This window comes from Scomber scombrus, chromosome 7, assembly GCF_963691925.1.
Source record: "Scomber scombrus chromosome 7, fScoSco1.1, whole genome shotgun sequence".
In the NCBI taxonomy this organism is placed as follows: Eukaryota; Metazoa; Chordata; class Actinopteri; order Scombriformes; family Scombridae; genus Scomber; species Scomber scombrus.
In genome coordinates, this window is record NC_084976.1 from 8,918,338 (window position 1) to 8,945,571 (window position 27,234).

Below are 27,234 nucleotides of genomic sequence, written 5' to 3' on the forward strand. Positions count from 1 at the left end.
GCTGACATAGCGAAGCACTGCTGTGCATCATACCTCACAAACTAAGGAGGAGAGAGCAGAGAGGAGGATGATGAGTGGGAAGATAGAGCAGAAATCTGAGGGTGAAGGAAAAGTAAGGACGAGCTGAATCAAAAAGATGAGCTGCCGGTGAATATATGAGTGTTTTCAAACGTGCAGTAAAAGATCGCTTGCTTTGGTTGCGCTTGAGGGTGGATTTGTCGCTTTGCTGCGATTAGGCTTTGCTTTTGTTGCATTTCACTTGTAAAATGTCAAGCAAAGCGAAATTCATCAACAAAAGCCGCAAGGTCAGGAATTTGGTGCAGGAAATGTCTTTGTTCTGAGGCTGAACTTGTCATTAAACTGTAATTCATGAAATGGTAAACCCAAAATGACCCAAGAGTTTACTGCAGTTGGGTCCGATCACACTGGGAAAATGTCTCTCTGTCCAGTTTCTCTGTGACATACTGTACGTCAGAGGTCTTCGGGTGAAAACCAACTCCTGTAGCCTAAAAAAAAATCTTAAATGCAGCGAAGGTGGAGTTTGTTCTGTCGTCATAGGAGCCAACAGACAGAGACAGTGTGGGGGAAAAACAAGGCTTGAGCCTATAAATCCACCCCTCCAGTTTACTACCCAACATTAAAGGACATGTCACCCTCCTAAATCAGCAGGCCGAGAGGAGACAGCAGGGCTAAAACAGGGAGCATTTGCATGTTCCCTCAAACATTCCTGAGAGGTGAACAAACCGTTCGACCACCTTCCTCCAGTTATATCAACATCGTAGTTCAAACACTTCAATTTGAGATTACGCACTACATGATGGATGCCATGGGCTTGCTGTCATGAAGCAAAGTGAGGGTTTGAATGCAAAGAGAAACTTACAATTCCTGTTATCTGGACTTTTTTTTTTTTTATCAGCATTCCTACAAATGGATTTAAACACTGAAATCCAGCACCTGGTCAGATGTCTGACCAGCTTTCCTTACTTATTCATAGCTACAAAAACAGCCTCACCTGGACAATCTTACAGACAGTTTAATTATTTAAAATAACGGTAGATAAGAGTGTGTAGAATTAAAGAGGAAGCCACCAAGCTTAAAATTAGCCTTTCCCAATTGTCACCCTACTCAAAGAGAACCTGTTTTTTGAAATAAAAAGAAAAAAAAAACGAGAAAAAAACCCGTCATTGACGCGCAATCACATTCAAACACACTCGCCTGTCAGTTTATAACTCTCCTACTTTCTCTCTCACACACACACACACGCACGCAGACACTGACACACTTGCGCACACAGACCACAAACGACGTCCAATACACAAATAGACACCCACACATACACACTTTTTAAGCCCTCGCCTGGCATCAGCTGTCACACAACCTGTCTCGGAGAACTAAGCAGAGACAGACGCTGTCAACTTAGAGTGCCTCAAATGCCCACATCCAGCCAGGCAGAGGAGAAATCAAGCCTGTCTCCCAGTATAATTTGCGCTAATCCTTCATGGGAGATAGTAAAGTCTATGGCATATCTGCCTAATAGCATCAGTCACCGGCAGGTTCTAATCTCATATTTAGACCCATTTCCATCACGGACTGACGACAAAAGCACCAGCACAAAGTGTGATTACCTTCTTATTTTTTACATTTCTGCATGACTTGACTCCTGATAATGATGGGGAGGATTTTAAAAACACGGGAAGTAAAAACTTAGGAGGTTCTTTTCTTAGTGGAGGAAGAAGAAAGTCATTTCATGCAACTACAGAAGACAGGTGGACAAAAAAAAAGGAGCAAAGTAAGTGGCGAACTGTATCAGGAGGTAAAGAGAGTGAAAACCTTTCAGTCAAGAGCCTACACAAACACACACACTCACATTCACATTTACACATCCTCATGCACACACTCACACACACACTCCTTTTCAAAGCGTTTACAACCTGTAGTGTTTGTCCTGCTCTGCTGGCTGCTTTACCACGTGCATTTGAATGCCGACTGGAGTGCATCCCTCTCTTTCAGACAGCACCATAAAAGACGACACACACAATGAGGGCTCTTTTCAGCCGAGTGGGGCAGGGGGGGGCGGAGGGGTAGGGAAGCACCTCCAAAACCGCCACAGCACTTCAGCTCACGGGGCACAATGAGGTGCTAAGCCTTACTGAATAATAAGAGATTATTCATAAAGATGACAAACAGAACAGAAACAAACTATACAAAGTGTTGGGGATGAAAAGTCCTTTAGTTGCAGCTTTCCATCTACAGAGTGTGTGTTGTCTGCCTGTGAGTGTGTGTGTGTGTCTCTCTGAGAGTGACCTGGCAAAAGGAGGGAGACAAAAAGAAGGGGAGGTAGCGCAAGGATCCTAATGAAGCCGTAAATCAGAGTCCGATGAGAACAGACTCTGAAGGAGGATCACATCACTGGAGATCAATGCAGACTGCCACACACACGTGCACGCACACACACACACACACACACACACACACACACACACACGCACACACACACACACACACACACACACACACACACACATGCACACACATAAGAGAATAAAGACGAGAAACAGGCAGACGCAAACACATGCCAGAATTCCCAAGTGAGGCCGACTTATGAAGGCGCAAACGAGTACATGAGCATAAGCACACACATTCATTTCTACACACACACACCGTGACACACACTCTCATCTACAATCTATTAAACTTCACGCTGTCCCCCCTAGAACCCACCCATGGGCTCGGGAGTCCCACCTCCTTGTTCAATCCCGCTCGTCTGAATAATATCGGCCGTGATGAATGGCGCCATAACTCTGATATCCACAATCAATCTCTGCTTTAAAGACACATCCATCTTCTGTAATGCTGATGGGGGGGGGGAGGGTTGGGAGAGGAGGAGGGGGTGGTGGGGTGCTCATCTGACCCCCTAGTAGGAGGGTGGGTGGGGGGCTCAAGGGTGCTGATGGGAGGCAGGCGGGTAGAGAGGAGGGGAAGCCACTGAGTGATGTCTGTCAGCTCACATCTGGCTGCAAAAATAAATGAGGCTTATGAAGACAAATGAAAAGGGACTGCCTTCCCAATCCCCCACCTCCCTGACACACACTCACACACACACACACACATACACACAAACACACGCAGACAGCCAAAATGCAAAGACAGGGCCGAGCAACGAGGTAAAAAAAAAAGACAAAGAAGAGAGATGAATAGGCTAAATGTGCAAGGTAAGAGGAGATAAAGGGCATTCATTAATGTAATCATGTTGGACTGAGCAGAGATAACTCTCTATGCATCTATATAATACTCATTCTCCATGTAAACACTGATGTTGTTGAATACACACGCAGCATCTAGATGAGCTGAGTCGTCCATAGGTGCCAAAATATGTTTCCCCAAGCATTTCCAGGGTTGTATAGCTCCGTCATTTATGTTTACACTGAACTTACTAGAAAATTGCAAGTAATTAAAATCTTTTATTGCTAAAAAGAAAAAATAGACTCGGCAAGAAAAAAAAAAGAGGAAAACAAAGATATCAAAATGGCCACTGTGTGACTGAAACTCACTGTGTGACTGAAACATTGAGCTCATACCTTTGGTTGTGTGTACAGAGGAGGGGGGCAGGGAAGGATTTAGAGGGCTGGGGGGGGCTTGAAGAGTGAACTATCCATGACCTGTTGGAAAGGTCACCTCTCAGTGACACCGCCACTGAATATTCCTCTTAATGATGTACCACGTCTTTTAACCCCCGCAGACAAAGCAAGGAAACATTATACTGTCAGGAGGGCTCTCCCACGTCTTCTTCTCTCTTTTTTTTGCCTTCTCTTTCTTTTTTTCCGCCCCCTTTGACTCACTCACTCACTCTCCCTCTGTCTGCTCACCAGCTCGTGCTGCCCCGAGTTGGATTTTTAATTATTGAACATAGAATTTCATCCAGAGTTTTTCAGCTGCTCTTCAGGGCAGTCTGATCTGCCAGGACCTAGCTGGTTCTGCAGCGACTGTCTGGTATTAGAAAGCAAACAATATAAGCGGGCAGGCACGGTTTTCAAAGAATTGTATGTATAGCATGCATTTACATGACTTGCATTGTAATGGGAGAAAAACGTCCATCGTAATACATTTCTATCAGGTCAGAGGTCAAATAACTTTACCAATGGAAATTTCCACATATTTAATTTTGGCAGCCACTGAAACTTTGTGACTTTTATATGATTTCAAAATATGAAGCTTCCAGATAAATTATGATGATTTAACTTGATTGTACTCATAAATGTTTTGACTAAAATGGTGCATTACAAATATAGCAACAAAGCCTGCTTTTTTTTAAGCCGCTAAACACACGTAAAGAGGCAGATTACGGTGTTAAAAATGTAGCCTCTTTTAACGTTTAATCTGGCCTGGGTGCGGGGAAGGGGAGGGCACCCAGGTGAGATAGTTTATTGATTCTGGAAGTGGCTGGGATGGAGTTAACCCTAGCTGGGGCTGATGATGGGGGTCGATGAGGGGTTCGGATGAAAGGTGAGCCGATGATGGATGAGAGGAAGCTGGAAATGGAGTGCACGCGGTGAGGTAAGACATTAACACAAAAAAGTTGTAGATAGGCATGCCATGACTGGACTGACACAGCTTGCTATTGTAACTGACACATTGGTTACAACAGGCGTTCCTGTGTACAAGCTGTTCGGCAACGTAATGCGTTCTTAAACGGGCCCCGAGCGATCAGCGCCGTGACCCCGCGGACCTCCGACTGGGGCCCGACCAGCCGGGAAAGCTGTAATCTCTCTGTCAAACAACTCTTCAGTAGCAGGTATGGAGAGTATATGTGTGTGTGTGTCTGTGTGTGTGTGTGTGTGTGCGTGTGTGTGCATATAAATGTTTCCAGGCCACCAGGAGATAAAAATGAATGAAAATGACAGCAAAGTAAGTAAAAAATGATATGGGGAGGGTGCTAACAGCTACATTCTTAGAGAGGAGATAATAATAACGACCAAAAAAGATAAACGATCTTTAACCAAATCAGCAACTGTAAGAGAAACAACCTCTTGGCATGACACACACACACATGAAAGAGTGTACATTCAGTGACCCACATGGAAAGGTAAAGTTGTTAGATAACTTTCAGCACCTAAACTTCAGGACATAAATATTAATATCATCATTGGGTGATAATCTTATGAATGACTGGATAAAATAATTCAAGCTCACTAAACTATCAGCTTGAAAGACACACTGGTTTTTAAATAATCTCTCAATGTGATTCATTTTTTGCAGATATTACTATAAGTGGTACTGACTTTGGCATTAAGGTATAGCAAGTACCTGCTCTCAGTGGGGCAAGCCTGCATACACACACACACACACACACACACACACACACACACACACACACACACACACACACACACACACACACACACACAGACACGTACATGAACACAGAGCAGCTGTGAGTACAGGGAAGACAGAAAACATTACAGAGCCCTTTTTTTGGCACTAGGCAAAGTGAGTTGGGAGGGTGGAGGTGGTCGGGGGAGGCAGAGAGGAGAGAAAACGAGGAGGAGAGTGAACGGCGGGGCGGGCTGAAGGAGTAGAGAGATGAGGGAGGGAGGGGAGGGAGGGAGGAGAGGGAGGGAGGGTTGAGCGTTGGAATGAACTCTCTCAGGCTTTGTGGTGCACGTTTCCCAAGGCCCCCGCCTGGCCCCTTTGATAAATGACACATGTCATTCTGTCAGCTTGTGACACTGCAGCTGGGAGGCCCTGTGATGTATGGCTCTGCTGAAAAAGGAAATCAACTTTTTTCCCTTCTCTCTCACTCTCCCCCTGTTCCTGTCTCCCTCTCTCTTCCCTTCTTTCTCCCTCCCTCCTTCACACAGCCCTGGCTGAGTGCATGGCCTTTTTATATGAGGATTTAGGTTTCCTCTGGTCCAGTAAGCTCCCACCGCCTCCCCCAACCCCCCACCCCACAGCGATAGACAGGCATGCATGCAGCCAGGTTGCTGCTGGTTTGTTCTACCGTGCATACACACACACACACACACACACACAAACGCACACACACAGTGACACAGCTATTATGATCGTGTAGAAAGCCGTAACCCGAGGAAAAGGGGGCAACGCCGCATCGGAGGTGGATCCAGGATTTATGGCTAAAAGCCGAGGAAGTAAACAAAGTACGCACTTTTTAGTAGGCAAGGGGGAGGGTGGGGGCAGGTGGAGGGAGGCAAGATTCCGGTTGGGCAGGATGGCTGGTGTCTCCCACTGGGTCATCTGTCATCCATGTGTCTGACTGGAGGACGAGCACACACAGCTCTGGAAACATCTCACATACACACACTCACACACACACTCCCACAGGAACTGGGATGAACTAAGAAAAGTATGCCACACACACACATACAGAAACACACTCACATTCACACATGCACAGTATAGATGCAGGCAGATAAATATTCACACTCGAAAAAGAGATTTCAGAGCAAATACCCGCACTATCAATCTTCAAACGGTGAAAAGAAAAAATGAAAACAAAGACCCGATGAGATTTTATTTCACAGGGCAAATGAGTCCAGCCAATGAGCTGCTCCCATGAGGCCTGCCCTAAGCCTCCCTTCCTGGCAGATTAGCCTATCACAGCATCCCACTGACCCCTCCACTACATGCGCCGCCCACGCAATGGGTGAGCCAGCATAAAGAAGACCAATCTCTCTTCCCCCCCCCCCCTCTCTTGCATACACACTTTCTTACTCTTACTCTAATCATATCCTGGTTCTTTCTCTTTCTCACTCTACTCTACTCTACTCTCTCTCTCTCTCTCTCTCTCTCTCTCTCTTTACACCCCTCCTCCCTTTCGTTTCTCTCTCAACGGCTGACCTGTTATCAGCGCTCTGGAGATTTAACGGCCAAAAAAAACAGCCGAGCGTGAGTCAGGCGTGACGGAGGGACGTTTCCCAGTGTCGCCTCTCAATCTTCATGTGATCTCTCTCACACACACACACACACACACACACAGACAGACACACGCGCGCACACACACACACAATCTGCACATTACTTCAAGACAAACGCACTGATTTGGAATCAAGAAAAATGTCTAAATATCATCACTGGGGATATCTCTCAGTCTCACCCGGTAATATCATGATGAGGTGATGGATGTGTTGGTATGAAATCACAGGAATGAGGAACAGGATTCAGGCCATTCAGGAGGCTGCGTACACACTAATGAGTAAGAGTTCACTATGTGTTGCTATGGGGACCAGGGTTACTTTGACTAAAGGAGAGCTAAAGACTGAGAGACACAGAAAGACACAGAGAGGGGGGGGGACTGCATGAAAAGGAAGGAGAAGTTGGTGAGGATCCAAGAGACAAAGACAGAAAAGAAAGAGTAGTGTAAGTAATATCAATAAATCAGTTTACCTATTTATTCATTTACTAAAAAATGACCCTTTAGTGTAAGTGTGGTGTCCACCATTCAAAGCCTGCTTAAGCACATTTAATAGGAATGAGTCATTTTGATCAGACTTAAAAGCAAGGAAACTATATTTTGGGTGTTATTATAATTATCACCACTGCTATTATTGTTTGTTGGCTGAGAGAAATTTAGTATCATGTAATTCTGGTTAAAACACAACATGTTTGTAATTTTTAGTGGCATGAAAATCGTCAAATTAACACCGTAAATATCTGCTGTGTGTGAATTCCAGTCCCCAAAAATATCTACGTGTGCTATTAAAAAAAAGGTTCAAATCGACCTAAATGAAATATAAAGTCAGCTGAGGAAGAGGGAGAAACTGAGAGACGGGGAGAAAGAAAGCAAACAAAAAAACACATAGAAGAAGTGCAGCGTTCGTCCAGACTGCGGCCACCTGGGGGTCACGACCTGCCTACGACCCCGTCAGATGTGCACTCTGGCCGGGGTGGGAGTGGGGGGGTGGGGTGGGGGCTGCATGAGAGGTGGGGGCGGGACAAATAGGCATCATTAGAGCTGAGTGATGAGTGGTGGCCATGTCTGACTATTGCAGGGTAGAGCTCCACTGCAGGACCAACACTGCATTTATAAATGCCAGGAGGCCTTTACAATGCCGTCAACAGCACCCGAGCAACAACTGTGCGTATGTGTGTGTGTGTGTGTGTGTGTGTGTGTGTGTGTGTGTGTGTGTGTGTGTTTGTGTGGTTGGGCGGATGGGGGGTTGAACCACTTCTGGTATGAGCCCCCCCTGTTAACAAGCAGCCTCTGTGACCCACAGGATATTGCTATACACATGTAGACAACAAACACATTGAGAACACACAGCGCCGCTGCTACTGGGAGAACATTCCGACCACTAATGTCCATCTACATACATAGTGAAGCCACTGTAGCCATTTTGTTTTTGTTTAGTCTCCGTTTTACCCAAAGTTTGGTTTGAGTGGTTTGATTTTCTCTTTTAATCACAGCTGGAGGAGAGGAAGAAAGAGGCATGAGGAAATGAAGGAAGTGATGTGACAAGAGGGGCAGTGTGTGGAGGCAGGATCCTGGGAGTGTGCGGTTGAGTGTGTGTGTGTGTGTGTGTGTGTGTGTGTGTGTGTGTGTACGAAGGCAACACTGTTGGACTCCAAGGTCAGCTGATAAACACCACATTCACAATTCAGGAGCCGAGAAAGGTGGAGAACCTGAAACCTCCCGTTTCACCCCCACCCCACCCCACCCCACCCCCACCCCCGTTTCCTCAAATCCTAGTCGAGCATTCACCTCAATTAATCACTGGAATTGTTACACCATGGTAATACCAAAAACAATCTCCATGATCACATGCACAAACAAAATTTCAAATTGCTATCATCCATCTCACCTGCCCCCTTTTTTTAAAGCACGGGGAGAGAAGGTGTGGGGTTGGGGGGGTGGTGCAGTGGATGGTTGAACCAGTCATTGGACCTCCCTCTCCTTCTCCCTCTCCGTTGTAAAAGGCCTGGCCAGCGAGATGATGGTGAAAAATTAACGGCAGGCAGCCAAACAAGTAAAGGCGCCAGGGCGAGGGGATCAATGCGCGGCATCCGCGGCGGGAGCAGCTATGTAAAACACTTGCCTTAAGTCAGCCGCATCCGGTTAATATTTAATCCCTCCATCCATCTCCACAAAGAGCATTTCCCTTTTAGCTTTAGCTGCCGTTTACTTTGATTACACACAACCGTTTGGGGGTGGGGTGGGGTGTGTGTGTGTGTGGGGGGGGGGCGGCAAAGCAGGAATGATAAGAGAGCATGGTGGGTGATTTGCATGGGGATGGAAAATATTCTCAGGTTTGATAATGGCTCGGAGCAGTCTAGTGCCAGTGTGAGACAGAAGAGAGGAGGTAGGCCTGAAGACTGAATGGAATAAAAAAAAGAGAGAGAGAGAGAGAGAGAGAGAAAGGGGGGAGAGGTTAGGTTTGTGATGAGGGGAGGAAAAAAAAAAAAAGGTGATGTAGAATGAAACTCAGAAAAACAAACCGAATTTCACTCCGAGGGGTTGCCTTATTTAAAACAAGAGATATGCAAATAAAGCAGGAGTAGCGAAATAACACTGATATTATCTTCCCCGGTTATTTTCTGTGGCAAATGATTTCTAGGGAGGAAATCCAAAACTGTAACTCCCAAGTGAACATGCAAATCCATCTGCGTATTCCTGGGGAGCCTTTTGCAACTCACTCTCATGTTGCTTTTTTCGCGTTGCTGTTTTTTGCTTCTTCCTTCTACTGATTGAAGCTTCTCATGTTTATTCTGCGCTGGCACCGAAAAAACTGCATTTATTACAGAAGCCAAGTAATAACTACACAGTGTCAACAGCGTGGCACATGAGCACATAATAACTTGAAAATTCATAGAACATATGTGCCTGTAAGGGTAAATTGTATGGGTTATAATTAGAAATAAGGGTATGTGACAGAAAATCTAACACTAAACTTTATGTCTACCTCTCTATTAGTTAGTTATACAAGCTCCCTCTCTCTCTCTCTCTCTCCACTTTGGCTAACTGAATACAAGTCTTATACACATAATACTTTATATTATGCTTTAATTAAAGTAAAGGGATGTAAAACTGCATGCCACTGCACTGATTTAAACCCTAAAAAATGCAGAAATTATGGCATATGGAGAACACACCTTAAATTTCCCTTTTTTTCTTCTTTTTTTTTTTTTATTCGCTGCAAAGCCAGAAGCCTGCCGACCCCAAAATGTGCACGTCAGCCAGCGGGTTTACTGGAAGGGAGCCACTGAGATGAGCAATGGCAACTGTTCATTTTCTCACTCATTGACCTCAACTCCCTACTTTACAATGAGGAATAAAAGTGGCCCTATATTAGCCAACAGGGTGAGTAAAAGAGGATCAAGGGAACTGGCATCTAGGTTACTCTGCAGCCGGCGTTTTTTTTGCAGAAGCACACTGTACAAATGCACCCAGACACACACACACACATGCACACACACACATGCACACACACAGATCAGTGATGTAATGACAGGGCCTTTTTTTAAACCTGCAGAACTGAATTAAACAGCATACTGGAAGTCTAATTTTTATACTTAAAGCAGTAACAATCTGATGGAAGTGATAAGAAAACCTAATTCTGTATAAACAGGGTTTTTTCTTAGATTGGTAGTTGTGTTAGCGACAGTTGTGTAGTCAAACCATTGTTTGCAGGTGTCATTGCAGCTTTCTGGTTTTGGCTACTACTTGACAGCAGAGCGGGGCTACAAACTGTAGGTCACACTTTAAATAAACGGTCAAAATAGGACACCCCCAGCCACCCACCCGTCCACCTACAGACACATCACCATGATCACTAATACGCAGAGCTATTGATCAGCGAGCGTCTGCCGCTGGGCTGCCATTTCAAAGAGGGAGAGAACCGGGGCTGCAGGGCCTGTGACAACACTGACAAGGGTAAAGTGTTATTTCTCTCGCACGCCGACAGCTGGACATGGGGTGGGAGGAGGGTGGAGGGGAGGGGGGTGTGTTGTTGGGATGGAGGGATGTGTGTGTGTGTGTGTGTGTGTGTGTGTGTGTGTGTGTCAGTCGGGAGGGTGGTAGTGGTGGTGAGGGAGGGGGCATTCGGCCGGCCGGGCAGTAATTCTTAATTGACACCTGTCAGGATAATGGCGGCAGTCACAGCTGTTGCGGGAGAATTTGTCCATCGTCCCGTTCATCTGTCAGCTCTAATACCCGTCCTAAAAGCTGCTCACCCTCCCACACCAACCCCTCCTCATGCCATCCTTCCACCCCCGTAGACCCCCACCCAGAAACACCACCTTCTTTGATGCTGCAGTTAGGGACTAAACATTGCTAGCAAAAACCCTGCATCCATTCTTCTCCTCTCTCGCTCTCTCTTAACAGAATAATGCTAAAACAGACCTATTTCTTCACACTGCTGCATGCAGTCAAACCATGTTGAGATGATTCATTATTTGGAGGAAAAGCAGCTTCCAAAAAATCAAGAATGCGCAGTTAAACTCTTACACTCCTTCCCTCATTTGTTTCCCTTTCAGTTTTTCATTTCCTCTACGATCTCCACCTAACTCTGTCTGATGAGGCACAACTGATATGAGGAGAGAAAAAAAAGGGAGCGCAGTTTAAAAAAGAAAAAAAAAACATTTTTTTTCATCCCTGTTTTTCTTTCACCCCATCACCCCCCCTCCTCTCCTACCACTAGAACTTCTCTCTCTTTTCTCTTTGCTTTTGAGTGGCAAAAAAACGAGTATTTATCTAGAAGAGAGGGAGATGTGAGATGAGAAAGACACTGGAGAGGGGAAAAGAGCAACAAAATAAAGGGAGAGTGAGTGCCGAGAAATGAGTGGAGAGATGAGAGGTGCGTGAAAGAGACGGAGAGAGAAAGAGAGAGAGAGACAGAAAAAGAGGTAGAGAGGCATAGAGGAAGAAGAGACGGAGGAGAGGGAGGAGTGCGCAGGGGTTGGGTGTCCCTGGATAGGGCTTTTGCTCTTCTGTAGTGGGCCCATCTCGTTTGTCTTGTTTGTTTGTTGGCATCAAAGAGCTGCCTCTCACTCCCCCTGCTAACTGATGTAATGAGTGGGTAAGCTACATGTTTTTTTTTCTGCGCTGAGGAATTCAAATACTTATTAGACAAAATATTCTGTAATTGCTCATCTTTTATTGATAGAAGTAACATGTTAAATTTGGCTCTAGCAGACTTTCCCATAGCCTCTCGAGGAGGCACGGCACTGATCAAGAGAGCAAATTTACCCTCGGCAAATGTAATACTTTACTTAAGAAAATTTGAGATGTCAATTTTTGCGCCTTAAATGTTGCACGACTACTTCTCTTGAAACGCTTCCCCTCTTATCTTCCTCATGTCTCAAATTATGTGCCGGAAAAAACCCAAAAAAATCCCAGAAGAAAGCAACAACATATCAACAAATTTTCATTAATGAGCTCTTAAGCCTTACATCCCCACTGTGGAGCCTTAACAAAATGTAATTACTCAGCACAACACAAATATTACATAGTAATTAAGCACACTTAACAAAGAGTTGATAACAGCACCAGCGCTGTGTTTATCAAAGCTTTAAGTCCAATCTGAATTTCACGAAAGGTAAAAAAAAAACAAGTTTGTTATGCTGCTGCAACATTGAAAAATGAGAACAAAAATTCTTTATTTGGGGGGAAATTGTTTTTCTATGGCAGTCAGGAGTAAGACTGCTTGTCAGCCCAGTCCCAGAGGGCTGCTTTCTATCTGTTTCAGACTTGATTTTCTCAGACTTGGATTTTTTCTTTTTTGGATCCCATGACTTGCTGCTGTTTTTATGTGCTGCAAGGCAGGCAACAAAGCACATCTGGCTGCTTTAATGATATGATTTCCCATCATACTAAGCCACCTCCATTATGACCTCCCACGGAGACATGCTGGCTGCACTTAAGCATTAGGTGTAGGTGTGTGTGTGTCTGTCTGTCTGTCAGTCTGGCTGTCTGTGTTTATGGTTGACGGGGTGTGTTTTTGTGTGTGTCTAAAGTGCGGCAAAGGCAACACACTGCTAGTGATGGCAGCAGCGTGCCCTCGGGGCAGCTTTTGTTGAAAATGCCCCAGAAAGAATCAGAAAGAAAGAGAGAGGGAGAGAGAGGGAGAGAGAGAGAGAAAGAGAGAGAGAGAGAGAGAGAGAGAGAGAGAGAGAGAGAGAGAGAGGGGCATTACTGTGTGAAATATATCCTTATCTGTGTGAACAGAAAAAGTTTAACACACGCCGCTTAAATCTTGCTAATACCTTCCATTTGATTATATTAGATATTCATTAATAATCAATACAAAAAAAAACCTTTTATGTTGATCTTGCTACTATTTCATATATGAGCTAATAACAATTTTCTGGTGCCTGTGCAAATAGATTACATTTTATGAAGATTATAAAGGCAATGGATGCATCTAACTAAGTAACCAATTGGCACAAACACACACACACACACACACACACACACACACACACCACACACACACACACACACACACACACACACACACACAAACACAGGGGCACTTGCGGTGACTCGACGCATTAGAAGTGCAAGCTGAGCATGTTTGACCTTTGACTGGCTCAAATCCCAGATGTAAATTTAACTATTAGTTTCGGAGGGTGGCGCAGGAGCAAAAGTGGCTATCGACGAGGTCGATCGATGCCACCTGCTAACGGCACCGCCGCTCCAATTATAGTAACCTCTAGCCGAGCCCGACCGCCAAACACACACTCGGAGGGAACGCCCAGGAAACATACAGTACAAGTGAAGGGGGGAAAAATAAAACTGGCTGCGGTGGATCAATACGTGTTCCTGCTCTGTCTGATATCCCTCCTTTTGATTGGGAATAGTGAACAGATATGACAGTCAGAAGTGAGAAATATGTGGGGCTGCTGTTAGGAGGTTGTTTTCCTGCTCCTATGGGGGGGGCAGACAGGCCATCTGAAGCAAGGCCCTGCTAAAGAGGATGACTAACATGGCATGGTTACCGTTACACTCGTTCAAGTTATTCATTCCGGGAAAACTAACACCGGTCAGTGCTAAGCTACAAACACACACACACATATACACAAACACACGTACGCTCTCTTTGCCTCTGTCTCTCTCCCCTGCTTCTCTCTCTCACTCTCTCTCTCTCACACACACACACACACACACAAACATATACACACTTTTTTCATTGAATTCTAACATAAACTTCTCATTTCTCAGAAGCCGTGGAGCCTTTAAGCCATCGGAAGTTAAGCCGCTCCAACTTTCAAGCCAAGACACTAGTTCCTTTTGCTGAAAATTAACTTTTCATCAAAACAGGACTGTTCTAATTCTCAGGAAGGAGAGTGGTATTAAAATCCGGCAACATTAAAAGTGAAAAAATACACACACACTCACATACAGGCAATACACTGCTGTACTCCTCAGGACGTTGGTGTAGACAGACTGGTGGGGGGCACATAAATCTTAGTATACTGATTATTTCGAGGGGAGAATATCACATAACAGCATCGTCAAGAAAGAGCACAAAGGTCGCTGTGTAATCTTAGCTACCCTGGGCATGCAAAATCATTAATCCCTGGGCACTGTGATTCTCCAGCTCGGAATAAACTGTAGGCCTTCAGCGAAGCGGCTCCAGCACCGAGTTGGGAGGACGTTCACTTTCATGCAGCCAAACTACGTGGAGACCGTGTTATGATGTGGTGGTGATTTACTAGCAGGGCTGCAACACACGCAAAAGTGTAAACACTTCAACAGAATGTCTATATATTAAAAATGGTTCACGGGATTACTTTGGAGTGCTTATATATCAAGTGGTTAGAACAGCCCTGAGCCGTGTCATTAATATAAAAATAAATAAATCTCTTGCAACAGATGAAAATGTTCCACCCTCACATTCCATTCAAAAACACGAGGAAACTTTAAGAAAATGCCTGACACGAGAGCGCTATAATTAAAAAAGAGACCAAAGCAAAAAGGCAACGGTAGAAAATAAAAAAGAGAAGAAAGAGGGGAAGGTAGTGATGTTTTGTGGCTGGTCTGGCTTGCTTATTGCAAGGTTATAAGAGTGGTGGCGGTGGGGGTGGCGGGGGCTCACTGAGGTCATTAACTGGCATTGTCTCTTGACGTGATTAGTCAGGTAGCAAAGTCCATTTGTCACCTGCACAGGCAAATTGAGTTGGTGCTGCACTAGGGGCTATGGGGACTGTATAATATCAACTTGATTACATCAAGGCAGCTGCGGACTTGACACCTTACTGAATTTGTCAGCATTAATCGTTAGGGCCTGTCACAAATCCATCAGCTCCACAGATAATTAGGGCTCTCTCTAATGAAGCCAACGGGAAGCAACCTTACCCCCACCACTCCCCATATATGCACACACACACATACACACACACACACATAGCCTCTCTTATAATTAACCATCGTGCTCTGCAGAAATAAGAGTGACTATCTTATCTGCTCTTCCTCCTCGTCTTCCTCCTGTAAGACTATCTAACCCCGCCGTGGATGTAAGACGGCGTCACTCCATTCTGCCTTTTAATTGTTCCTGCCTTCCATCCTGTCCTCGTCACCTTTAAATTGAGTCGTTTAATGATGAAGTGAGGCTACAAGTGTAATAACACACACACACACACACACACACACACACACACACACACACACACACACACACACACACAGGAGCATGCATCAGTGCAGAAAAAAGTGGGGGGAAAATATACACACAGTTGCTGATGCAGATTTTTTAAAGCTTTTTTTCCCTGGTTTTGCTGTTTGGATTTCTAAAGGGAAACTATAAAATGATAACAAGTGTAAGAAGTTTCATCTGTAGATAAACATGTCTCATATCTTTTATGGATTTACTGTAATGCTTGAGAAAATAATGCAATATCTATTTTAGCAAAAAAAAAAAAACATGAATTTTCTTTACTGCTGCAAAAATATTAAAGAAGTGATACAATTTTATGAAAAATTCAAATTTGAAGGAGAGCAAAAGTCCATTATAAATATTTAATGAGGAGCTGCCCAAGAAATGTATATTATAGGAAAATAATTGTAAAATTTGCACAGCTGATTGTAATTCTCAATTGAAGAATTCACAATTACAACTTTTGCCGCTTCTGGTGTACTGAGATATTTTATGCAGCCTATGGCCTTGAATTACTAACACAAAAATGGCAACAAATAGAATCCTCCAAAAGATACAAGGTGAGAGAGAGAAAGAGAGAGAGAGAAAAAAAAGAAACCTGTTGAGACAAGTCTGCTATTGTTTTAATTGTCTGAGCTCTGATTTCCATGCTTAGTCCCACCATGAGCAATTTCCTCTCTGAGCAGCAGCACAGAGAGGAAGCCACAGGTCAGTACCAGCTCCCAGTGGAGCATCAGGCTAGTCTGGTTTGTATGTGTGTGTGTGAGTGAGTGAGTGTGTGTGTGTGTGTGTGTGTGTGTGTGTGAGAGAGTGTGTTAGTTATTTGTTGCTACTGGGAGCATGGGGTGGAGGGCGTTATCTCTGAGCGACCATCATGTTCATGGAAGAATGGAAAACATCCCGTCTGCCAAGCTGTGATTGACCATTACAACCCATGATGCACATGGCACTCAGTGGACAGTGTAATGGATCAATGGTGTGTGTGTGTGTGTGTGTGTGTGTGTGTGTGTGTGTGTGTGTGTGTGTGTGTGTGTGTGTGTGTGTGTGTGTGTGTGTGTGTGTGTGTGTGTGTAAAATAAAAAGTGTGTGTGTGTGTGTGTTTGGGGAGAGAGAGGAGAGGGGAGGGAGGGGTCAATGGGATGTCATGTTTTCATGCCTCCATCTACATGCAGAAACCTAACAGGAGTCACTCTGCTCCCACCACGGCTGACCCTTTTCCAGAGGGACACTTCACCAAAACAACAGCCGAAACTCACACACACACACACACACTCAGAAAAAGTGAAGTCAGCCTCGATATCTAAATCTAAATCCTTTCCTCACAGTGTGGGCCAGAAATCATGTGAACAATGCTTTGCTAGAAAGACAAGACGCAAAAGGGAGAAAGAAGTCAACAGCGATCACCGGTTGAATGTTCTCTCCATCCTACACTCCTTCTCATCCTCCTCCTCATCACCACCATCATCACCATCATCATCAGCAGCTCCCCTGCTTAAAATGATAAAACCTACTGAGTTCAAAGTCTTCGTCGGCTGGCCCTCCTGTTCGACCCGCTTTGCACCTCATATTTCAAAATCTCTTTAAAATTCTGTAACTGTCTTTTGTTCACTCCAGTTGTTAATGCCTAACTTCAAAGGCTCTGCCTCATTAGCACAGAGGTAGAAACCCCTGTCACTCATTTACATTTGTTTAAAGGCTGCAGGGAGACGAGGGGAAAAAGGGGGAGTCCAAATCCAAACCACTAGAAGTCAACCTTGTCGGTCCTCTGCCAACACCTGGTTTCATCAGTTGGTCACATAGCAAATATTATACTCCCCTCCAGCAGTGGATATTGATTTCATTACTGGACTGATTCTTACAGTGAGTGTGGGGTGAATTTGGATGGAAATGCGTAAAAAAACTCAACATTTATAAGTGAGAAGAAAAGGCATGCGAGGGGACCCAAACACCTGATTAAAAAAAGAGTGTTTGGGTAGATTTTTCCTGTGATTTATTCGACACATACACTGTCTTTTCATCTGCTTTTAGTACGATCCCTTAAAAATAAAATGAGCTGATTTTCCAACATAATTCACAACTTTTTCCCCCCTTTTTTGGATCCTTGTTGAGACAACAGGGGGGTTGTATGTTTGAGTGGCTAAATCTTCTAGAGGCATGCCTGTCTTCATGGAGGGATTTATTGATGTTTATCAGGGATGAATAGATCAAAGACTGCCACATGACAGGCGATCAATCACGCATCAAATCAAGGATGGCAATCCTCTAATAAAATAGAAAGAAAGGAAAAAACCGGCTCTCACCAGTTTTCTCCCCCTTCTTCCCCAGTCAATTATTCATCATTACTCACTCTTGAACCTCAAAAGCTCCCTTTTATCCCCCATAACATGCCATTTAGTTTATCTCACCATTCTTAAGAGAACTTTCCTGGCAAAGAAGGGAAAAAAATTCTCAAAGTGGCATTGCGCAGATATGTGCGTCATTTGCGCAATTAGACACATTTAAAACACAAGTGTGGTTCAGGGGTGAGTTGTGCGCTATGTTAATAACACAACAAATCTAATTTACACAGAGTTGTAAAATAAATCGCAGCATGCAGCACAACTAACAAATGTGATGTGGATGGAGATATTTTCATTTGGCACATGTAAATAAAAACTACTTGGCTACTGGGATGGGAAATGGTCGTAATGGAGGGGTGGGTTATACCTGCTGATCGCCGCGGCTCTTGCTGCTTTCTCCTCGGCATAGTGACCGTCACTTTCCACGGTGCTTCTCATGCAGGAATTACAAAGAAATCAAGTCTGTCAGTTTTGAAAAATCATCCCGTTTTTCAGGGGAGGGGGTTTTGATCTCGCAGCTCAAGATGACTAGAATTATTTTTTCACACTGGCTTGGCTTTTTTAGACTTAACAGCTGGATCGGCTCCAGCGACGATAAGCTCAAAAATTACGAACGGATTCGGCCAGCTCCTGACACCTTCATGTCCATCAAAGATCATCTTCCTTCATCTCTCTCATGGCAGGATAAAAAGCAGAAGGAAGAAGGCAGGCACCTTGAAACCCAAGTTTTCAGTTCACTCCCCCGGAAAAAAAAAATCCCCCTAATCTCCAGTGCTGTTTGGAGGGGGACGATAGTTTGCTGCGCTTTTTACGCACACCAAAACTAAAAAATAAATAAACTCTGGCTGTAACCAAACAAATAAGTCCCGTGTGAGCGCACCGCACACCTCTGATAAGTAATGTATCCTTGTGTCTCCTTCTCTTCTTTTGCCAGAGACCTGAAAGAGAGAAAGGGGAGAGAAAGGGGAGAGGAGAAAATAGATAGACAGGCATTAGATGGGTTAATGTCAGTCCCGTCACCACCACGCCACCTCAGCCCGGATCAAGCCTCACCAGTCCGGCGGAGACTTTTTCCTCCCTCCCCTCCTTCCCTCTTTCTCTCCCATTGAAAAAAATAAAATAAATGGTACGACCAGCTTTCCCTCTTACCTACGTTTTAAGAGTCGTGGAAATGATTTCCACCGCTCATCTCATCGCATCTTGGACAGAGTCGGTTTTTTGGAAGGGTGGTTGATGCGGTGGAGAGGATATCACTTGAGAGAGAGGGGAAACAAACAAGACGCAGGCGCATCCAAGCTTCGCCAACAACAGATCAGATCGACATGGACTAAAATATGTGTCTCTTTTTAAAAAAAATAGCAGGAAAAGGGGGGGAAACTCCAGGGACTGATCCGAGGTCTCCCAAAAAAGAAAAAATGGAAAGGCGGAGGATCCAGAAGCTGTTTCAGACAGTCTCAACTGATAGACAGACGCATCGAGTGGCTTTTCCTGCTACAATTTTACTCCTCCCCTCTCCACAAGCGTCACCCCTGACAGAGGAGCCTACCTGTCAATCTTTTTAATTGTCTTGTTTTCCCCCCCTCTCTCTCTCTCTCTCTCTCCCTCTATCGCTCCCTTTGGTTACAAAAAAAACCGAACCTCCGACAAAGAAAATAATCCTGCCGGAACTTATCTGGAGACCAAACTAAAACCAAACTTACATGAACATATATCACAAACTACTCAAGTACAATGTTGATACAACTTACATGACATTTTTTATATTATAAAATCGTGGCAGTGACATAGCACGAGTTAGGACTTCGACTGCCTCTGGAGGTGGGACATGGGTTCAATGGTTTAAAGTAGGGTGACACGATTTTTGAATAGAGGCTTCCAGAAGATGACAGTCAGGTGACAATAGATGATAACACTGCCACGCGAAACATGCACGAGGAGTGGAATGCGAACCACACACTTTCACAAATCGCTGATCCACACTCCGGTTACAGGTGTACATGTGGGCACAAACGTGTTTCGGCAACAGCGCTCTCCGAACAGAGACGCAAATAAACGGTAACGTGTATGCGCAACACGCTATGGGTTATTAAGCTATTTTGGATTTCTAAAGGTTTGAAAGGATCCCACGGGGTTGGCGTTGCTTTCGTGGGTGGAAAAAGGGTTGAGGATGTGTTAGGAGATGAGGATTGATTTGTTTCACCTTACTAGGAAGTGAGTGTTGTGTCCGGGAAGGGGAGGGACTCCGACGACAAGTCGGGGCGCTGCTGTGCTATTACAAGGCTGCGGCAGAGCAACGTTTTAATGCTTTATACTCGATTACGTGCATGTCATTTTGTTGCTTAAGTAACAGTTAGACAAGCTGTAAAGCATCACAGGCTTTATTTGTTTTATTTAAAAGCGCGTTTGGCCCGGCTGTGCTCGGCCCGGCACGGCCTGCATATGCAGAGGGACAGCCTATAGCGCAGGCTAATGGCAGCTGAGCTTATTACTGCTACACACGCACTTCAAGTTTGTCCGTGAACTTTGCCACATTTCGGAGCAATGTCCAGCCTGTTGTTGGTGAGAAACGGAAGGAGAGCGGTTTCGGTAATTGGCGGAGGGCGAAGAGTAACCGACGCACTTTCAGGAGTTCATGCGGTTGCGCGGCGCTTCATCATAGATATGTCCTACTCAGCGCACTTCATGGATTTTAAAGGATCCTCCATACCGAGCACTATGAAAAAGCTGGTCGTAACCAAGCTTAGTCCTAATTTCAGAGAGGCTGCTTCTATACAAACGGTTGCGGTTCCGACACCCGGAGACAAGGACTTGCTGGTGAGAAATCGGTAAGTAGTTATTTTGGAAAGGTGGTCAGAAATCTATATAGCTGCTACTGTTTCCTCCACGCGCCTTAGGAATAACGATAGATGACCCGGAGCGTGTCATGAGTCCATTTGCGGATCATTATCTGGTGCCGATCACCAGCTGTATGGGTGAGAAGTTGTAAAAAGGTCTCAGCTTACCTGGATTTACACATGTCCAGCACCTGCGATCATCATCATCATCATCATCATCATCATCATCATCATCATCACAAGATGGCAAAATACGTGAGAAATAAGCGCTGTACTGTAAATCCAAGTTCCGCCCTCTCTGCATTTGTCTATCAATCCATCTCGGCATCTCTCTCTCTCTTTCTCTCTCTCTCCCTCTCTCTCTCTCTCTCTGTCCTCCTGTCTCTCTACGTCACCAACCTGCAAAGAGAAAGTCATGGGGGGGCTCAGACTGGCATTAAGAGATGGAGATGATGGAGAAGGAGATGCAGTTTTACATGGCGCGGGAATTGCAGCATCATTTCTCTCATTCACAGCAGCAGAACACAGCAGTGTATTTACTGTTAAGGGAGAGTGAACCCACCTGAAGTCAGGATAACACACCGTTTATTCCTGGCAGCCTAAAAGATGATTAAAAAAAAGAAGATAAATATTATAAAATTAGACATTGGCTCATGTAAGATGGAAAATACATGAATCAGTGCTGTTTTAAAAATAGTTGGATTCTATTTTTAATCCAAGCTGGAGGTGATATCATAACCCATATTTTATTTATCACTACATTATCAACTATATGTATGCCTGATCTGAGGTTAAATGTTATATTAGCTTCACACAAATGCACTTTAGGGTTTATTGTGGCATTTACTGCCAATAAAATTCACTTTTCAACGAGACTGAGTGTAAAACATTACATTAGTGACTTATTGTTTTGCAAGGCAGCGATCAGTTGCTTGTGAAATGAGACCTTTGACCATTAGGTTGTGAGGCATCACAGTCACGGGATCTGTGAAGCTGTTTTAAAATAAATATTTGGGTTGGTGGGATTCTGTTGCAAAACAAGAGCCGCCTCAAAAGCGCCTTGCAAATATAAAATACGAGAGTGTTAATTAAGGAATCTCAGAGTGAGAAATTGATAATTGAAAAGATCACGACTGGAGCGAAAGAAAGGTGCACGTACAAGAAAAGATTGATGCTTTATTTCTTTATTTTAGATTTGATTGATGAGATCAGTTCTTTTTGAGTCAGTCCTCCAGTCAATCCTCAAGACTCCTGATATCAATCTGGTCCATGTATGCACTTTTAGTCACAAATCTTAACAAATGCATGGCATCTATATGAGAGATGAAAGTGGCATCAAATTATATGAGATGCTTTTTTTGTTATGTTTTTTAAACCTGACCTATGTGAGCACTCTGTCCAAAATTCTACATTTTGTTTTAATTAATTTTCATGTAACAGTGCACTAAAAATAAATGATTTGCATAATTTTAAATATCAGTTTTACCCATAAATGAAAAACACAGGCATGGAAATATTTCAAATTTAATTCAGTATTCTTGTGTAGGATTGTCCTCACATTCATTTCATTCAACAACTATGTCACTGTAATGTGTTGGGTTTTCAAGTTTAGTGTATGATATCATATTTTAAAGCACACTGTGATTGTTAAAGCTACGTTATCAGTTTGAAAAGTTTTTCCAAAGGTTTATGTTTGAACAGATTGTGACTTTATCATCACAAGTATCAGACTCAGTATTTTTAGTTGTGTGCATCCAAATAGTTGTACGTTTTGTTGATAAGATAATCTTTCCCTTTGTGAGGAAGCTGATTCTATAGAGGTAAAGCAGTCGAATCAAGGTGTTTTGTTATATCATCGTGACCCATCTATAAACCACAGAAGCATTATCTACAGACTCAAAGTACACGTGTGACATGCACAGTAATGAGGCGCAGCGTGCATGCCGCTCTAAAAGACAGTAAATGATTTATTTATACATTCCTTTCTCACATATTTGTTTCCAACATGTTACCAAAGATGAAAACAGCCGTCTTCGTGTTGAGGCAAGAAGCAACTATCTAAGATTTTAAAAGTGCAGTTTGTTGTGGGTGTCTCTGAAGACAATGAATCATGACATCATGCAGTGTGTTTTGTGATACAAGCCTTTCCCTGTCAGTGCAGGACTGTTCTCCTCAAAAGAAAAAGGAATCATTGCCAAAACAAACCAAAGTGTCTCTGCCCCGTGCAGACGTGTCTAGAGAAGGAAGTGTTGACCTTCGGAGAGGACTTCAGGATATATGTGCTTACACTAATGACCAGATAAAAGATATTGTGCATTTTATGTATGAATTTTGTTCATCACCTCGTAATATAACTCTTTTATTTTCCCACCTTTCAACTCAAGTTGTTTTTCTCTGATTGTATTTCAGTTTTGTGGGGATCAACGCCTCTGATATTAATTACACTGCAGGCCGTTACGACCCATCGGTGAAGCCTCCCTTCGATGCAGGATTCGAGGGGATCGGTGAGGTCGTCGGCCTCGGACTCAGCGCCAGCTCCCGTTACACCGTCGGGGACACCGTGGCCTACTTCGGCAGCGGCGCGTTTGCCGAGTACACTGTGGTGCCAGCCAAGGAAACTGTGCCCGTCCCCTCCGTGAAGCCAGAGTTCCTCACCCTGCTGGTCAGCGGTGCCACGGCCTACATCGCTTTGAAACGTCTGGGCGACCTGGCCAAAGGTGAGACCGTCCTGGTCACAGCGGCTGCAGGAGGAACGGGACAGTTCGCCGTGCAGTTTGCCAAACAGGCTGGTTGTCACGTGATCGGGACCTGCTCATCCAATGAGAAAGCCGGCTTCCTTAAATCCATTGGTTGTGACAGGCCCATCAACTACAGCGTAGAGGACCTGGCCAAGACGCTGAGGAAAGAGTACCCAAAAGGCATAGATGTGGTTTATGAGTCAGTTGGAGGCAGCGTCATGGAACTCGCGGTGAATTGTTTGGCAAATAAAGGCCGGCTGATCGTGATTGGCTTCATCTCGGGGTACCAGACTGCATCGGGGATCCCAGAGTTCAGAGGTGGAACACTACCAGTCAAGCTGCTCCAGAAGTCAGCCAGTATGAGGGGTTTCTTCCTGCCCCACTTCATCAGTGACTACAAGGAGGCTCTGGGTAGCATGACGCAGTTGTTTGCCAAGGGGAAGCTAGTGTGTGAGGTGGACCGTGGGGATTTGTCACAGGAGGGGAGGTTTGTAGGTTTAGAGTCAGTGTTCCGGGCTGTAGACTACATGTATGCTGGAAAAAACCTGGGCAAGGTCGTGGTGGAAGTGGCACCACCCTCTGTTAGTCAGAGTAAACTGTGATTTAACTGATTAATTGCACTAAAGAAATCATACTTGAACTAAAATGATTGTTATATTAAAAATGTAAAATCAGAGCTTTAATCATTTTTAATGGTGACCACGCTCTTTATTTTTGTAATATGATTGATATGGCATTAAAAGTAAAGCTGCATAATGCTTCACAAAGCAACTTTATTTTCTACTATCATGACTTTGAAAACTGTGTGCAATAATAAAGTGATTGTTTTCTTGTTTATGTGAGGGTTCAGCTCTCTAATTTGCAAGATAGAATCTAATATAAAAATATCAGAAAATTAACTCATAACTGTGCATTGATAATAATATTGCACAAATAATCAGATTAAAACCCAGAGACAGTATCCGCTGGAATTATTTAGATCATTTATTTTTTTTACACCTTTTCTTAATCTTTGTACCCACTTTCTGTTACAATTCCACTTCTAAAATTATTGTAGATGCGACGCCATAATGTGCTTCCTTTAAGCGCTCTCAGGCACTTTATCTACGATAAATGTTTCATGATAGACTTCATTGTTTTTCCTAATAGGGGCTTACATTGGTATGTGCTTGTCAAAAGTGAGTGCTGCTCCAGGTGTGCTTGGTATTTCATTGCCTGTTTGTGGCTGACAGAAACAGCATTCACACAATCAATCTTTTCATTCACATGCCCCGAAGCTGCACATAATAAAAAAAAATTAGTCCAGCTAACCAGGAGTTGGACTAGAAAATGCCATTACGTTTCCCCACCGCAAGTTAAAAAAAAACACTTATAGTGAATGTATTGTGGAATGCCCTTTGACATTTTTTTTCCATTTCCATTTTTTTGAATTTAATTTAGTTTTGGAAACAAGAAAGAAAGCCTACGTTGGGAAGTTTCTTCACATGGTGGACCATTTCTACATAACACCCAGAGATTATCACTGGCATACAGAAGATAAGAGCTAGTGCTGCAATTTTTAAAAGCCTCAATATTTGAAAAGTTTTCAGGATTTCATTGGATTAGACTTTTTTAAAGCTAAGCAGCATATAGTAACCCTGTTTCTTACAAAGCCAGTCCGTGTCGTATTAATGTACTGTATGTCGTCTAAAACAAACACCTGTTCCTACCTGGCAGGGAGGGCTGTAGTCTTCATGCACTGTGAACATGTTATTTCCTCATCCAGGTGGCCACTCAAAATATAACCCAGTGTGAAATACGTTACAGGTGTGACCCCAGCATGCAAACCTGCTACCTTCACCAGACGGTGCAGGAAATCAGACACACCAGGCCAAGGCCATTTTCAATCCATAGTGGAGGAAGGCAGAACAGCAGTGAAAGCCTTCAACATAGAAAGTGTCATTTTCATATTAAAATATGATGATTACCAGTTTTTTTCAGGCTTGTAATATATTTTACATACACAATTTCCTTAGTTAATTATCCAAGTCGAAGTTGTGCCTCTGTGATTTTGTTCACAGCTCTCCATGTGTTTAGTCATTTTTCCTTTGCTGTCCCAAGTCTTTCCAACCCGCTTAGATTCACTAAATAAGTATAAATTGGGAGATTTCTGTTTTTGGTCACATTACAAACATGCACATGATCTGGAGCTGCTCATGCCAGATAAAATGTGTGACCCTTGAGATGTAAAAGTTTATAGCTGTAGAATTTTTTTTGGATTTGAAGTGACTTTCTTTAAAAAAAAGTATAATTAAATGCAGAACAATGCATGGAGCTCATATGACAAAAAGAACAAAGCAATCATTAAATTATTGCAATCACCTCTGTAACACCACTGTTCGCTCAGGTGTTGTGATGCAAAAGCAAGCTCTTACATGTCAGCCACACAAAAGGTGAGAGAGGTGATGATGCACATGGATGTTTAGATGAATTTAGCATGCTTGAGTACTGTGCGCATCCATGTTGCACAGTGATGAGGAGGCCAGGTTTAGCGTCTCTTCAATTAACAGCAGAGGTCTCGTCTCGGCGTCCTCCAGGGCCTACCTGTACCTCTGCTGATTAGTGAGCAGTCACAGCCCCAATTAGAGAACACAGGAACCTGGAGAGACAACACTCTTTATTTAATTGGATTGTGTTGCAGTCGGAGGCTGCTAACTGGCAACGTATTGAAGCAACCTGGAACTGTGGAGCATAAACAAGACATTAAAGATAGAGAAGGTCTTCTCGAGAAACGTTCGCAGAGTTCCGTGTGATTGTGCAACTGCGGAAGCATTTTTCATTCTAGGAATTATGCTAAGTGTCTCTCTCATTTTAGTCGAGAGTTGCTGTAGTACTGCTCCTCAGACAGGGTCATTAACACACCAGTTAAATTTAAATAGTTATATACAGGGAAGTAATGGAGTTTAAACTTAGCTCAGTCTTTTTAACCTGAAAAATGTGGATGACTTAATTCAGAGCATAGATTATTACAAGTATTATAAAGTTGATGGGATTGCACATCATACCTCATGAGGGAAAAGTGTGAATCTACTGGTTTCCTTTTGAAAAGGAATGATTTTATTACCTTGAGAATGGTTATCCTATAGTTAATGAATTAACTTTATATTAACACTAAATCATAGCTGTCCAAAAGAAGCAAAAAATCAAAAGGAGCTTCCTGAGATCATATGTTTTTCTGGTAGCTCTTCAATCTTGATTCAATTTCCAATCCAAGAGCTGTTTTTCATTGTTGCACGTTGACACAGTAAAATTCTCAAAGGTCTTCCTCTCTTTTTTTTCCCCTCACTAAACCGTTTATTTCCCTACAGTTTTCCTTCACTAAAACATGTGGCACATAACAAAGACATCACCCTCATAGTGTGGGATGGTAGTCTACAACCAGGCGCCTAAGGGACACTGGCTGGCTGCTTGGTGCTGCCAGGATCCAGACAGTCCAGTTTCTTTCTCTGCAAGTCAGTCAGACCCCCTCAACTCCCCAACTCCCCGAGCCCCCGTCACTCCTACCTCCATCTAATTACCAAACCTAAAACCCCACTCAACTAATTAGCCACAGCAGACCCAGGAACTGTGAGTAAAGGTAAAGAGATGGCTTCATTCGGGGAGTGAGTGTGTGTGTGTGTGTGTACGTGTGTATGTGCTAAACAGAGGAAGAGTGAAAGAAAGAGACAAGAAGAAA

At 43.8% G+C, this 27,234-nt stretch overlaps 2 protein-coding genes across 2 annotated transcripts in view; one reads left to right on the forward strand and one right to left on the reverse strand.

Moving 5' to 3' along the window:
• Positions 1 to 23,057, reverse strand: part of LOC133982878 (teashirt homolog 1-like) — a 39,257-nt gene extending 16,200 nt beyond the window's left edge. Inside the window, exons 1-2 of the mRNA XM_062421728.1 lie at positions 20,950 to 23,057; positions 18,315 to 18,885 (exon numbers count right to left, since the gene is read on the reverse strand). Coding sequence (XP_062277712.1) covers positions 18,315 to 18,354 — 40 coding nt within the window. The 5' untranslated portion in view covers positions 18,355 to 18,885; positions 20,950 to 23,057. The remainder of the gene's footprint in view (positions 1 to 18,314; positions 18,886 to 20,949) is intronic.
• Positions 20,161 to 24,356, forward strand: LOC133982879 (prostaglandin reductase 3-like). Its single transcript, XM_062421729.1, has 2 exons — positions 20,161 to 20,772; positions 23,191 to 24,356. The coding sequence occupies exons 1-2, from the start codon at positions 20,489 to 20,491 to the stop codon at positions 24,119 to 24,121; spliced, it is 1,215 nt and encodes a 404-aa protein (XP_062277713.1). The 5' UTR covers positions 20,161 to 20,488; the 3' UTR covers positions 24,122 to 24,356.
• The last annotated feature ends 2,878 nt before the right edge of the window (positions 24,357 to 27,234 follow it).

Coding starts and splice junctions, on each gene's coding strand:
- LOC133982879 (XM_062421729.1), top strand. CDS start 20,489: ATGTCCAGCCTGTTGTTGGTGAGAAACGGAAGGAGAGCGGTTTCGGTA. Junction 20,773..23,190: donor GACTTGCTGGTGAGAAATCG/GTAAGTAGTTAT, acceptor ATTGTATTTCAG/TTTTGTGGGGATCAACGCCT.